The 13,460-nt window shown below is 35.0% G+C and overlaps 1 protein-coding gene across 5 annotated transcripts; it reads right to left on the minus strand.

Moving 5' to 3' along the window:
• Positions 1-274: 274 nt before the first annotated feature.
• On the minus strand, positions 275-9,935 carry LOC130589343 (uncharacterized). 5 transcript variants are annotated; one of them, XM_010672660.4, is made up of 24 exons: positions 9,650-9,933; positions 8,446-8,682; positions 6,223-6,440; positions 5,763-5,868; positions 5,560-5,661; positions 5,319-5,457; positions 4,557-4,704; positions 4,288-4,411; positions 3,996-4,176; positions 3,839-3,867; positions 3,576-3,727; positions 3,276-3,378; positions 3,026-3,121; positions 2,886-2,941; positions 2,673-2,796; positions 2,505-2,567; positions 2,352-2,411; positions 2,104-2,265; positions 1,659-1,732; positions 1,461-1,554; positions 1,227-1,363; positions 1,072-1,152; positions 856-961; positions 275-546 (listed from the first exon to the last, which is right to left on the minus strand). In XM_010672660.4, the coding sequence occupies exons 2-24, from the start codon at positions 8,617-8,619 to the stop codon at positions 475-477; spliced, it is 2,601 nt and encodes an 866-aa protein (XP_010670962.2). In that variant the 5' UTR covers positions 8,620-8,682; positions 9,650-9,933; the 3' UTR covers positions 275-474. The 5 variants fall into 5 exon arrangements, with proteins under 5 accessions (XP_010670962.2, XP_010670961.2, XP_057249438.1 ...); XM_010672659.4 differs by having other exon boundaries at positions 8,446-8,686; XM_057393455.1 differs by lacking the exons at positions 5,319-5,457; positions 5,560-5,661; positions 5,763-5,868; ... (1 more) ...; positions 8,446-8,682; positions 9,650-9,933 and adding an exon at positions 5,064-5,211.
• Positions 9,936-13,460: the final 3,525 nt, after the last annotated feature.

Genomic DNA, 13,460 nt, shown 5'->3' on the forward strand with positions numbered 1-13,460 from the left:
TTTTATTTTGATGACATACACATTTTCTTCTATGCTTGCTGTGTAAGCTTTGGCGGTATACGTTATATTCCTGATTAAATATTTGTGATTAAGTATCAAAGTAACCGAGTTTGAGATTTGTGAGTTGCCTAATTGAAAGTGTGATAAAAAGGCTGTGTTTTAAACAAGGTCTCAACTCGACTGTTGGCTACCACATCAAAGTTTCTGCCTTAATAAAAGCCATGTGTGTGTGTTGAGTCTCAAAACTAAAATGCCTTCAAGTAAGATTGGGTGCTACAGAAAAAAATCAAGGACTTCATATGCTATAACTGTTAATTCGTTTGTTCGATCAATCAATGAATGCAACACAAAGAATTTCCACTCCCCTGAATCATAGCAATGGTAATGCTTTTCGAGATGTCAAACCAAAATTTGCCGTAAACAACCAGCTGATGTACCCACGACCGCGAGGTCTGGGGAACGCTTATACGATGATCAAAGGAGTGTGGGTGTGCCTGCATATGCACCACCAAATGAAGCGAGATTTCCAGGTCGTGAAAAAACAATCTGCATTACACAAGACCTCGAGTTAGTAGTTGTTTTTGGGTCCAAGACAGCAAGTCTAAAGTTGTCTGATGGTAAGCTCCTATATTGCTTTGTTGAGGTATGTCATGAGTGAAACTAACAGTTCATGTAAATTGTCCATGTTCGTAATCGGTCTGGTGTCCATTTCGGTTTGTTCACAGAACTATACAAAATGAAAATGGTAGATAATTGCCTGATACGTCGAGTTAATATAACCGAGTTGGGTTCAAGTTGATTTCCCATGTCTATCGACGAAACAAAAACGAAAGCGACATGGCATATATTTAGTACCTGGTAGTTTCCTAGTGTCCGTGTCTTGAATCCTGCTGCACAGTAGTCAAAATAGTATTCCCATGTTCTAATGAACTTCTCATCAAATCCCAAATAATGAATTTTGCTGGAAATCCATAAACAATCAGAGAAGATCACCACTAATGTCAATTAAGTAGAGGCTTAGAGCAGTTCTACTGTAACGTCGAACAAGAAGAATTAGCAGAGCTGACTAACCTCTGGTGTTCCAGAAAATTTTTACGCCAGCATCTGAGTGTTTTATAGTAGTGTATTCCAATATTTTCTATGTGCTCCACACTGTAACACACACAATTTAGTACATATTCCTTCAATTATCAGACATTTATTTAGCTTTCAGTTGTTGGACGTACCAAAGTCTAGATGCAGCAGCCATGGCTGATGTTACTCGGCTCAAGCACGGTAGACACCCACCTGGGAAAATGTATTCCTTAATAAAATCTGAGCTTCTCCTGTATTCGTCATATCGTTCATCTGGTATAGAAATGAACTGTAGAGGAAACAGTACGTCTCTTAGAAGGATACATGGAACAAGCAGAAAGTTATAACACTATTACAGAATTGATTCGTTGAGTTCTTGCTATTACCTGAAGAATGAGTAGGCCATTAGCTGCCAGTAGGGACTCGCAGCATTGGAAAAACTCCTCCATGTATTCGTGTCCTACAGCTTCTAACATCTCGCTGCGCAATAAGATTATAAGAAACAGAACATCAGAAGGCAAGGCTTATATCTTCATCAGATTTAGAGCAAAGTCATCTTCACCAGGAAGGCCTTGAGGTCTCACCAGGAGATAATTCTATTATACTTGTGGACATCTGGCAATTGACGATAATCACAGAGAAGAAACCTTATGCGATCCTGTGAAAACGAAGCAAACGAGCATTTTTAGTAAATCAATAGTTGAAATTGTTTAAAGATAGGGTTTAGTTGAGACTGTTGGATGATAGTGAGTGAACTGTTCTCCCGAAGATGATTGATTTTAAGCGCTACTGTTGATGTTGGCACGCAAGTAATAGATTGTATACCAACAAGAGTTGGCTCAAGTGATAAGCAACTTGATGTCGCTTAAGGGAGGTCTCGAGTTTGAGCCTCACTGCATGCAGAAACTCTTGTTAGGAGTCTCACCCACCAAAGTCAGGTGTGCGACAGGTCGGACTCGGATGTAGTTGGAGCAAAGCTCCGGTGAATAGGGTGAGCAACCAAAAAAAAAAAGTAATAGATTGTCTTACCTGCAAGCCAGCCTCTTTTACCCTTTCCTCTGCATATCTCAGTTGCTCTTCTGAAAGAGTAATGCCTGTATATCTGCATCCTGTTCTCTTCACAACTTCAATAGCTAGGCTACCCCAACCACAACCAATCTCAAGCACCTCATGATGTTTCTCTACCCTGGCCTACATTAGTGTACTCGTAAGTCTCAGTTGATCGATAACGATAACAACAGATTATTTATAGGAATGCAAGAGATGAGGACCCTTACCTTTTCCAGTAGAAGAGAGATTTTTCTCATTTGAGCAACTTTCAAGTCTTCATTTTCAGACTGTAAAACATTTAGAATTATGAGCAAGTCAAGAAAGGTTATGCCTTGACGCTTGGAAACATTGGAAGTTGAGCTAAAAACTTCAATTCTGACCTCAAAGACAGCACAAGAGTATGTCATTGTCTCATCCAAAAACAGGGAAAACATATCATTACTCTGAAATCCATAATTAAGACAAACTAACATCAGAAGAAGCCAGATATAATTTGCTGTGTGACATATAATTGTGCCAAGAAAATGCATCATAGTAACTCCTCATACCAAGTCATAATGGCGAGAAATATTCCGGCGAGCTTGTGTTAGTGTATTTTGCCTAGAAACATGATAGTAAAAATATTTTGCAGAGGCAATACCAGCAGTAAAAAGCATTGGTGTCCACCAACCCCTGAAGCCAAAGTTGTAACATTGTTATCCAAGTGACTTGAGTCTTCTAAGCAATACTTTGGTTACAACATCATTTTCAGTAGAATTTACCTCTTTTTGTTAACCAGTGTAGCAGAGGAATTTAAATCTCTGCTAGCAATAAAGATCTGCATGAGAAATTCGCCAGGGAAAGACTTAGCAGGAACTATTAATAGTCTTAAAACAGTTGTACAAAAAAGTTCATAGTTTACCATAAAAAGGTTCAGAAGACCTTCATTTTTGTCAACAAATGAGAAATCTCCATTAATATATGCATCTGCTAGGCCTAAGTCTGCTTCTTTGGCAACCTGTAAAAATATTCAACCTCATCAATTCTACCATCTGGATTTAGTTGTCACGTTACTAATTCAAATTATAGTATCAATGTGACTATTTGTTATAAACAGAAGGATTGGAGCTAGTATACGAGAATAGCTAATGAAGTCGAAGTAAGACTCAGACCTTCCAGTAAAACTGGGGGCTGTGAATTCTTAATGCAACTTTCAAAGGACAACTTTTGCTTGACCCTTCAAATGTCAAAATGGTGCCACCCTCCTCCAATAAACTGTAAAATAGAAAGTAAGTTATGTTAGAATAGAACAAGAATATGCATATATTGTGGCTTTTAGCTTGTTCAATCCCAATCCTACAAGTAGTGAGTTTTGTTTCTGTTTCAACTACACTTTTGAGGGTTATATTAGTGGCTCACTTTGAACACTCTATTACATGGCCGTGGTTGCAGATAAAAGAGACAGAACTCACGTCAAACATCCAGCAGAAATAAAGTTGCTGAGAAATCTCGTTACGAAGATGCAAGCTGCTGCTTCTGTCAGAGAAGCTACCATCTGTTTCGGGTTTGTTAGGATGTTGTTGAAGCTTTTTCCAAGAAGTCCTTGAGCAGCAATCATTCCTGCCTGAGGATTAAACCTATAATCTCTTACTCAACTACTTCACCTATGTACAGCAACACAGCAACAACAACAGCACATATTTCTGTTTGAAGAAAAGAGGAAAAAAAATGATACCTTTAACCCATCTTCATGGAAACCATAACCTGAAGTGAAAAAATAGAAACGATAAGGGAAACAAGCTGACTTGAAAGTGACTAGCAAATGTCTATCTACGACATGGTTATGTACTCGAGCAATAAAGCCGTGATGTTAGATTTAAGCTATACTATACCTTGATATGCTCCACAAAACCATATTCCTCTTGTTCCTTGAACATTATCAAGGTCAACGGAAGCCTTTGTTGCTGCAACAGAGGGTACAGGATGACCAGTTCTCCATTTGAGCAGCACATTTTCTGGTTGATGAGGTGGATTTAGAGTCACAAGATAAGGCAGATTGGTCTCCTCAATATTCTGCAAGCTCAAACACCAAGGAACCATTTGGATATTATCACGGATATGGATGCAACATACAAAGATCATAGAAAAGGACTCACTCAGATAAAATTGGTACAGATAATGTACCTGTAGTACATTTAGCCAGTATGTTAAACATAGTTTACTGTCCATAGTTCCCAGAAAATTCCACGCACTCCATGCTGCTGGATTTTGAGGCATGAAAGTTTTATCACGATGGAGGAATATATCACTGTGAAATGATGTCATAAGGGATTCATTGCAATGAGTAAATGAATAAAAAATACAGCTTTAAAATGATGTTGTGGTTCACGATTCAGAAGGCAACTGGAGTGGATTTACAGGGAGAAGAGACTGTCTGACAGAGGAAGCCAAACCTGTAGACATATTGGAAAGCACCCAGTATAGTAGTTTCATCATAGGTTGCTTCTTTTCCGAGTATTCTTATGGCATCTGGAGCATGAACGGCTATAATGCATTTATCGTATACCTCGTTTGAGCCATCACTACATGACAAGGTACAACCTGCAGAAGTGTTGAACAAGTTGTTGGAATTCAATATAGCTCACCTACACTAACGGTGGTTCAAAGGTAAGTCATATAGAATATATATGATCCATGGACCATGAATGAGGCATTGAGGCTTCCTTCGTCTCAACTCTCCAAGTAATCTAATATGGATGATACCATGAGCTTTACTCATGTCAATCCCTATGGTAACGGAACTTTATTTGTAAACATGTGTATTTTATCATGTATATTACCATTACAAACTCAATACCACCTAATCAATAATGGAAATTTATAAAGAAAATTTGAAGATACATAAGCATTACCATGAAATTATCATGAGACTGTCACAAAATAACAGATTAGTTCATTACCATTGCCACAAATTATTATCGCCTATCAGATAAACCTTTATAATCATTGTAAGTTGTCCAAATCTTTTATCTTGTCCCCCAAACAGCAACTGCAAAAATGCAGGGTCACCATGCATGTAGCATTTTCCTTATATAGTGGTGATCAGACGGTCTCCCACAGACAAGAAATATACACGACGTTCACTAAGTTTACCAAGTTTACGAGCACAAGGTACCCACAGCTCATCTTAAATTAGATTTCAGGTGAATACTCACCTTCATCACTAGTTGAAACAGACTGCACCTCACAACTGGTTTTAACTTGTACTCCTCTAACTTCCAGCTCCTCCCTAACCTTACTTACATAACAGTGCGATCTCCCTTTCACAGTAAGCCATTGTGGACGGCCAAACAACTGTCATCAACCAATGTGCAACTTAACTCTTCAGTCAGAAGGAACACACACACGAACAGAATACATTACAAATTTATAGCATGAATGGTTGGCGAAACAAACCTGCAGCAAGTGATGGTTGCGACAGAAGGAAAGAATGGAGAAAGCAGAAAAGTTCATGACTGTGTCTGAAGGACAAGACCAGATTGAAGCACACATTGGAACCTACACACGTTAAGCAGCAAGTGTTGTTGAATAAAGCACATACTCATTGGCATAAGTTTATTTACAGACAGCAACAATTAAAGATGACAAGTGACACTTACAAGATAAGCCTTCTGAAACAGCTCAGAGTAACCTCTTGACTTGATAAAATGGCCAAGAGTTTCAGTACGGTCTATATCTGCGTTATTCTCAAGCTCTTCAAGGTACCTTAGAAGCACATTGTCAATGCCATTAGTGGAAACTATTGTGACAGACAATTAATGAAACAAAAAAATTAATGAACAAGTGACACAAGGATTTAACGTGGTTCACTAACTAGATGTTAGCTACGTCCACACAGCATGGAGAACTGATTTTATTAGGTTTTAGGAGGGAGTACAGAATTGTGAATTAATCACCAGGAGACCCCGTGCTTGGTTAATCCTAGCGACAAATAATTCAAGGCGTATATCAACAAGATGATAGTTGTTTGGTTCAGTTTCAGGTCTAGTGACATATTTAGATATATGCTACAATTGGTTACAAGTCTAGTGATCACAATGATAAGACAAAATGGCTTACATTATAACTTCATTTTTGAACTTGATTATTTCCTGGATCATCTTCCAGAAATATGGATTGACTGCATTAGCTTTCTGTGCAAACAAACCTCTTAAGCCATTTCTGCTTCCCCATTCGCATCCTCGGCCTTTATCTAAGCTTACAGAAAATGACATATCAGAGAGCTCCATTTCAATGCCGAGGCTTTCAAACAGCTCCATCATGTTTGGATATGTGACCTGCTCAATACAAGTAAAATTTTAGAATTTACCTCAATAGAAGTAGTAGATAAAGCATATAGTGAAACTTTGGTTCTTTTCATCAAGTAGGAAATTGTGAGCTATTGAGGTTTTACAATGGTTATGTCACGTGGCAATGCAAACGTCTGACAGGTTTAAATATAATAGGGGGATTTTGGAATATAACTAGTTCGTGTTTCGGGAAATACGCCCCGGTTTATTTATCAACATGTATTTGAAGTCTTCAAAAATAGAAATATAAAACGATGTAGTGTAGTGTAATTGGTTAGTGCTTTAGCATATCAAATTAAGGGTTAGAGGATTAAGTCTTGAAACACACATTTTTATTGTTTAATGTTTCATTTGATTTGATTGTGTGGAGGAGGGAGAGTACATATGGCAGCATGATATTTGTTTGTCTTGGATATATATATATATATATATATATATATATATATATATATAGATAGATAGATAGATATAGATAGATAGATATAGATAGATAGATTCGAATCAAAAAGGATTTTAAAGCTATCTAATTAGTTGCGCTATGTAACATACTATCTCAGTCCCAGAAAGATCTGAACACTTGTTGGGACACGTATTTTAAGGTGATACGTTGTAGTGTGGTTATCAAATGTTATTTTATTTAAAAAGTAGATGTGATAGGAGTTGGTGGGTATTTTTATTAGAAAAGAGAGAAAGTTAGGCAACTTTCTATTGATAGTAAAAGCTAGAGTGTGGGCCAAAGGAGCATAAAATAAATAATATATTAATAGTTAGATCATGTCAAAAATGAAAATGTTCAAACTAATTTGGGATAAATATAAGGAAAAATTGTCAAGAATAAGTTAACCTTTAAGCCATCCGCTAAGAACAAGTCAACGGATGCTAATTTGCGTCTGATCGTGCCGGACGGTAAATTCAGACGCTAAAAGCGCGGATTCTTGTTGTGCTTTTGATTATCCTTGAATAAGTCAACATTTAATACCAATATGTTTTTATCGAGTTTTTGCTTGTTGTTAACTTATTTAATCGCTTAGATATGATATGTGTAACTCTCCAAAAGCTTAAGAGAGAAAACAAAAAGAAATTAAAAATTACAAAAAGAAAGAAAAAAATTATATTATTTGTAATTTCACTTGTTTAAAACTGATAGGCGCCGAAGGTAGACTTATTCAGGAAATAATCAAAAGATGACTTATTTTTAGCGGACGAGGGAAGATGTTTAGACTATTATGGAACGGAGAGAGTAAGTACAGGTTTTGAGATCTTCCCTTAAATTTTGTCCGATTTTTGAATTTCGGTTGGGTAATTTAATATTTTTCAATTGTAATATCCATTTAGTCAAACAACCAAAACGATTGTTTGTTTATTGGCTAGCTTAAAAGTGAGTTTTTCAACCTGGTTTTTTAGCCGTATTTTCTATAGCTTTTGCATTGATTTTACACTAATTAAACTACCAACATTAGTAACTGATTTTACTACAACTTCATAAACATGCATAGTCAAACAACCAATAAAAATAATCGGTCAAACCAGCCAAGTAAAACAACCAACTATCACAAGTCACAACATCAGAACTAAAACTAGAACATGGTACACAGGACACCAACATGCGAACCTTATCTAAGCTTACTATTTTTTGAACCGTTGTAATTAACGAGATAAATTAGGATAAGTCCCAATCTGACTCTAAATCTGTAGTCCTTTTGATAGGTTCATTAGACAAGGAAGTTAATATAAGCAACCAACAAAAACAGCCGGTCAAACCAATCAAGTAAAACAACCAACTATATCGAACACCCTCAAAACTAAAACTAGAACATAGTACACAAAACACCAACATGCGAACCTTATCTAAACTTGCCAATTTTTTTAAACCGTTATAATTAGCGAGATAAATTAGGATAAGTCCCAATATGTCTCTATATTTATAGTCCTTTTGATAGGTTCATTAGACAACGAAGTTAATAGAAGGGGCAGATAAGAGAAAAGGACTTACCCGATTAAAAACCATGAAACCAAGATCCAAGTCAATGCCATCAAAATGAACGGTTTTGGCATGGCCACCTAAATAATCTTCTTTCTCGTGCAACACCACATTAACTCCAGCTTTTGCAAGCTCATATGCTGCACCTAGTCCACTTATTCCTCCACCTACAACACCAATTCTCATCTCTTCTTCTATCTCCTTTTTTTAATCAATTACTCTTTCTTCACTCTAATTTACACCAATGACCTGTCTTTTTTTTTTTTACACAATTCCATAGATTAGTCATTATAGAAAATTGATTAAACATGTGCAATGTATCATTATTAACTCAAAAAAATATGAACAAATAATACATAATTGATACGTATATGTGCATGACAATTATTAATAATGAACTCGGGAAAAACTTTTTAAAAACAAGATTTAAATAATTGACCTCTTAATTGTACTAAAATCAGTTTTACCATGTGTCAATTGAAAGAAAAAGAAAAAAAAGGTCAAAGAGAAAAGGCTAGCACTCTTATCTCTTTTTCTCGCTCCAAAAGCTAGAGTCTATATATTATATTAAACATCGAATCTGAACTTAGCTATACATGAAGTTTTGACCATTTAAGAAGGATAACCTTTTTGAAGTATACATGATAGAGTATAAATCTATTCCTGGAGCCTCAACCATCAACTTAAACTTTTGATTGAGTTGGTCCTTTGACATGATATCAAGAGCCAACGTAACAAAAAGGTCATGAGTCGAATCTCATCCACACCTCCTTTCAGTAGAATATTTAGCGCCAGGTATGAGGGAGACCTGTGCTGCATTCACACTTCAAGCCCAAAGAGCTCTTGCGTGAGGGGACGTAATAGAGTATAAATCTATTCATGGAGCCTCAACCATCAGCTTAAACTTTTGGTTTAGTTGACAATACATTTCCTTGGATAATTATGCATTTACATATGCAAACACTTTTTTTTTTTTTGAAATTGAAATGAGGCATCCATTATATCAAAAAAATAAAGAAATTGAACTTAAGATGCCTATACTTTTAGTACAAAAAAGCCCACAAATTTAAGTCTCATTGCTCCAACAAAGCTTCCAATTAAAGAAGGATTAGCACAAATAATCAACTATATTATGTCTAGTTGTTCTCCAAAACGAGGAAGGATTATAAATTTTGGAAAAAAGAAGAAAAACCAACGTAAAATATATACAATATACCTTAATAGTTTGTAATAGCTTGGAAGTAGCAATGGTGTAGCAAGCTCCAGTATTACCAGTAATTTCAAAGAAAATAATGAAGCCTTAATTAATTTTGAGAGGATAAGAATTGGAATCTTAATCTTTGTGGTGTGCAAAAATCTTAAGAACTATATTCAGAGTTATTAGAAAAGAGAAGACATGGAGGAAAAGGATAAGCTAAAAGGGACAATGTTGTTCAGTGCAGTGGGATGGGTCTACATTACCATGTTGAGATGTGAAGGGAATCAAGGATACTAATACTAGTCTCATTATTTATACATTGTATATATAGGACCCTAATATCAAAGTTGAGAAAAGAATCAGGTTTGACGTATTTGGTTGGAGGTCGTGCTTCCAATTCTGAGATAGAGGTTCGTTACTTATTTCTTATAAAGTGAGATTTTTAAATTCCTCTCATTTGTGAAGGATTTTTATATTATCAATTAAATAAAAAGTTGAGAATGTTTAGAAACGATTAAAGTAAAGGTGAGATTATGATTATTGTATGCTGTTAATTTACTGAAGTGAAAAACCACACTTATATGCAATTTGACAAGTCATTCAATTATTAACGTCTAATCTACTGTTTCATTTTTTTTTGGCCCCATTAGGGACTCCATAGTAAGATGAAGGATCATGTTAGATCGAAACTTCTGGCAGGTTAACCCGATCTGAATTCGCGGGCAGACACTTTGAGATAGGGGGATGATAAGAGGAAATCCTCTGCCAATTTGCCCCCAATAGGAATTGAAGCCTAAATCTTGAGGTTGAAAAGTTCTTTTCTTACTACTAGGTCCACTATTTCACATACGGCCTAGTGTTTCATGCATGTGTGACACGTGTCACCTAAATACATATAAATACTCGGGTATGCTTTAAAATTATTTATGAATTAAGAAAATAATAGCGTTTCTTTCCTTATATCTGTAAATAAAATCTTTCAATGGAGTACTAGGCAATGCCCAACTTGGATTCAAAAATAAGAATAGTACTATATACTCAGTGAAACTTGTCTAGTCGTTGTCTTGATAAATGGTGCTCAATGATAAGATCATGTCACGGGTTTCCACATGTGGAAATATTATGTAACTACTACTTCGACATTCTAATCTTGGAAATCCTATGGCCGATATACTAACATGCTGTTTTTTATTTATAAAATTAAGATAGAATTAGGCATGTTTATGAGGTTTTGTTACGATTTTACTCAAAATTATATGGATTTGTAGTTCATTTTCTCCATATTAGATATGAAGCAAATAAGCAATCAAATGACTGACATCTTCTTCTGGAAATCCTAGCTATTCTTAGCATGATATTGGGGAATCTCATTGCTATTACTTAAACAAGCATGAAATATATGCTTGCATATTTGTCTATAGGTCAAATCGAATATTGGCTTTCTAAGGTCTAACCTTTCGCTCCCTTACTGAAAAGACGTGTAATGTTTCGCACCACTGATAGACTACTTGTTAAGATTCAATTTAAAAGACGATTATTTAAATAATTTCAAAGTTTAATTACACATAGTTTTTCTCTATTACGTGTGGAATTCTTCACCTTCAAAATTGTCATCCTTCCCATTGTCAAGGTCTTTACCACGTGCCTCCTTGGCCTTTTTATGATCTCCAAGTATGCTAAGGTACTGGCTTTAACTCCAATTTCTTTTAATGTTAAAGATACTATTTAGGATCCATTTGATTCTAACTTATTTTGTCTTATCTTATCTTATAAGATCTTATAAAATCTTATCTTGCTTATCTTATAGATAGTTTATTGTTTGTGCCTAACATCTTATTTTATCTTATCTTATAATATCTTATTTTTCTGAAATAAGTTAAAATAAGTTGAACATAACGTACAAAATCTTAATTTTTTTAACTTATTTACACAATTCTCACTGTGAATTGTGATAGTCACTGTTAATTGTATTTCATAGTTATATATTCGTGTGAATGTCAACTAGCCTAGTTGCTTAAAGTCTTAGGCGGTCGCGCTCAAGACTTAGGATTAAATTGATCCCTCACTCATCAATTACCCTTGCAGCTCTTTTTACGTACAAAAAAAAAGTTATATATACATATTTTCTCGTTAATTCATGGATTACTTTTCACTTATAGTCCAGCATAAGCATTTTAGCGTTGATAGAATAATCACATATATACTATGTAATAGTGCTCCAATATATCTAGATAACAAATAATATATGAGTGACATAAAGATAAAACAGGGTAAAATTGACTTCAGCACTACAAACTATGACTTGGGTGCACCCAACACCACAAATTAGTAGCTAAAACACCATAAACCATTGGCCTGGGTTCAGTGCATGCCATAAATGATGCCGTAGGTACCTTTTCTTGCTGGTGACTAGTAGTCAATCTAACACATTCTCTTCCTAAAACTCTTCTTCTACACGAAGAAAAGTTGAAAACTGTTCCTGCAAGGTTCAGGGGTATTGCAAAAAGGTATCTTCGACGTCATTCATGACACGCACCGCACCCATACCAATAGTTTGGAGTACTGCAGGGTGCACTCGAGATATATTTGAGTCATAAAATAATATGAAATAGAGAGGATTGTGGAAGACGTTTACATTTTTTTGACGTCAAAACGCACCAAGTCGTATCATTCAATAAATTTTTAGTCTAAATGGTAATATGTCGTCCTGGATAAAATCTAACCTACATATAAAATAACTAAGAACAATTAACCAATCTTTTTTGATGAAGGTGGTAGGGAATTCAAGTCTGAACCCCACTATCTACTTGTGTTTAGAAGTAGAGAATATAGATTCCTTATATCCCCTACTTTTAAACATTAACATGTAGCGCTAGGATGACTAACCTGCAAGAAAAACTAATCTAATAACGTCCTTCTTACCTAGGGATTCCGATATGATGCAAAAAAAAACATAAGATTTAAGAGGTAATATCCTAAACGTAAAGAGGGAAGACGGCGGAAGGAAGTCTCAAAGATCAGTGACATATAAAGCGCCACGTAACGCTTCTCTTCTCCGATCCCTTTATCTAGAAAAGTATTCCAAGTTGGTAGAAAGAAGTTTCCACTAGATCCGAAGGCATACTTTATAGCCGCATAATGCATATACACTTTTGGTTTTAGCCTATCTCTAATTGTCATACAAACTACAAACTACGAAGCAGCGTGGTTCACTATCCACCCCTTGTGCATGTCATCTCACTTTAATTTGTTTAATGGTAATCTGTATTTGAGGATCTTCTGATTGACTGCCTTGTGAATTGCGATAAAAAAAACAAAAATGTAGGAAAACCTCTTATCATTTATACTTTTATAATGCATTTTGTAAATTATATAAACTAGTTTAATTTGTTGATCCAAGGAACTCTCTAGGTCATTGCAATTTTATTCTATGTAGTTTGAGATTATATATAGTTGTTTATAGTTTATGATTATAATTGTATATAAAAGTATAATTAACATTTGTTAATTTTTAATATCAAAATTTAGTGTAAAATTGGTTAACCGATAATAAACAAACTAATTTCTAAATTAATTTACGTTTGACGACCCAGATTTGTTATTATTCAGTATTATGAAATTCTTTGTACAATAAATTGTAAAATAGGAGATTTTTGTTCATTCAATTGGTAAATTGAAGAATAGTGTAATAATTTAATTTTAAACTTTTTTAATTACATATATATCTTTCTTACAATAATATATATGTTTGGGTAGTAAAGAGATTTAAGGTATAATCTTGTTATTAGAGAGTAAATTGAACTAAAACAAGTTGAGCAATGAAAAGTTA

The sequence above is a fragment of the Beta vulgaris genome, chromosome 3 (genome assembly GCF_026745355.1).
Source record: "Beta vulgaris subsp. vulgaris cultivar EL10 chromosome 3, EL10.2, whole genome shotgun sequence".
In the NCBI taxonomy this organism is placed as follows: Eukaryota; Viridiplantae; Streptophyta; class Magnoliopsida; order Caryophyllales; family Amaranthaceae; genus Beta; species Beta vulgaris.

Coding starts and splice junctions, on each gene's coding strand:
- LOC130589343 (XM_010672660.4), bottom strand. CDS start 8,619: ATGAGAATTGGTGTTGTAGGTGGAGGAATAAGTGGACTAGGTGCAGCA. Junction 4,705..5,318: donor TGTTTCAACTAGTGATGAAG/GTGAGTATTCAC, acceptor ACACTTCTGCAG/GTTGTACCTTGTCATGTAGT. Junction 1,364..1,460: donor ATGGCCTACTCATTCTTCAG/GTAATAGCAAGA, acceptor TTTCCTCTACAG/TTCATTTCTATACCAGATGA.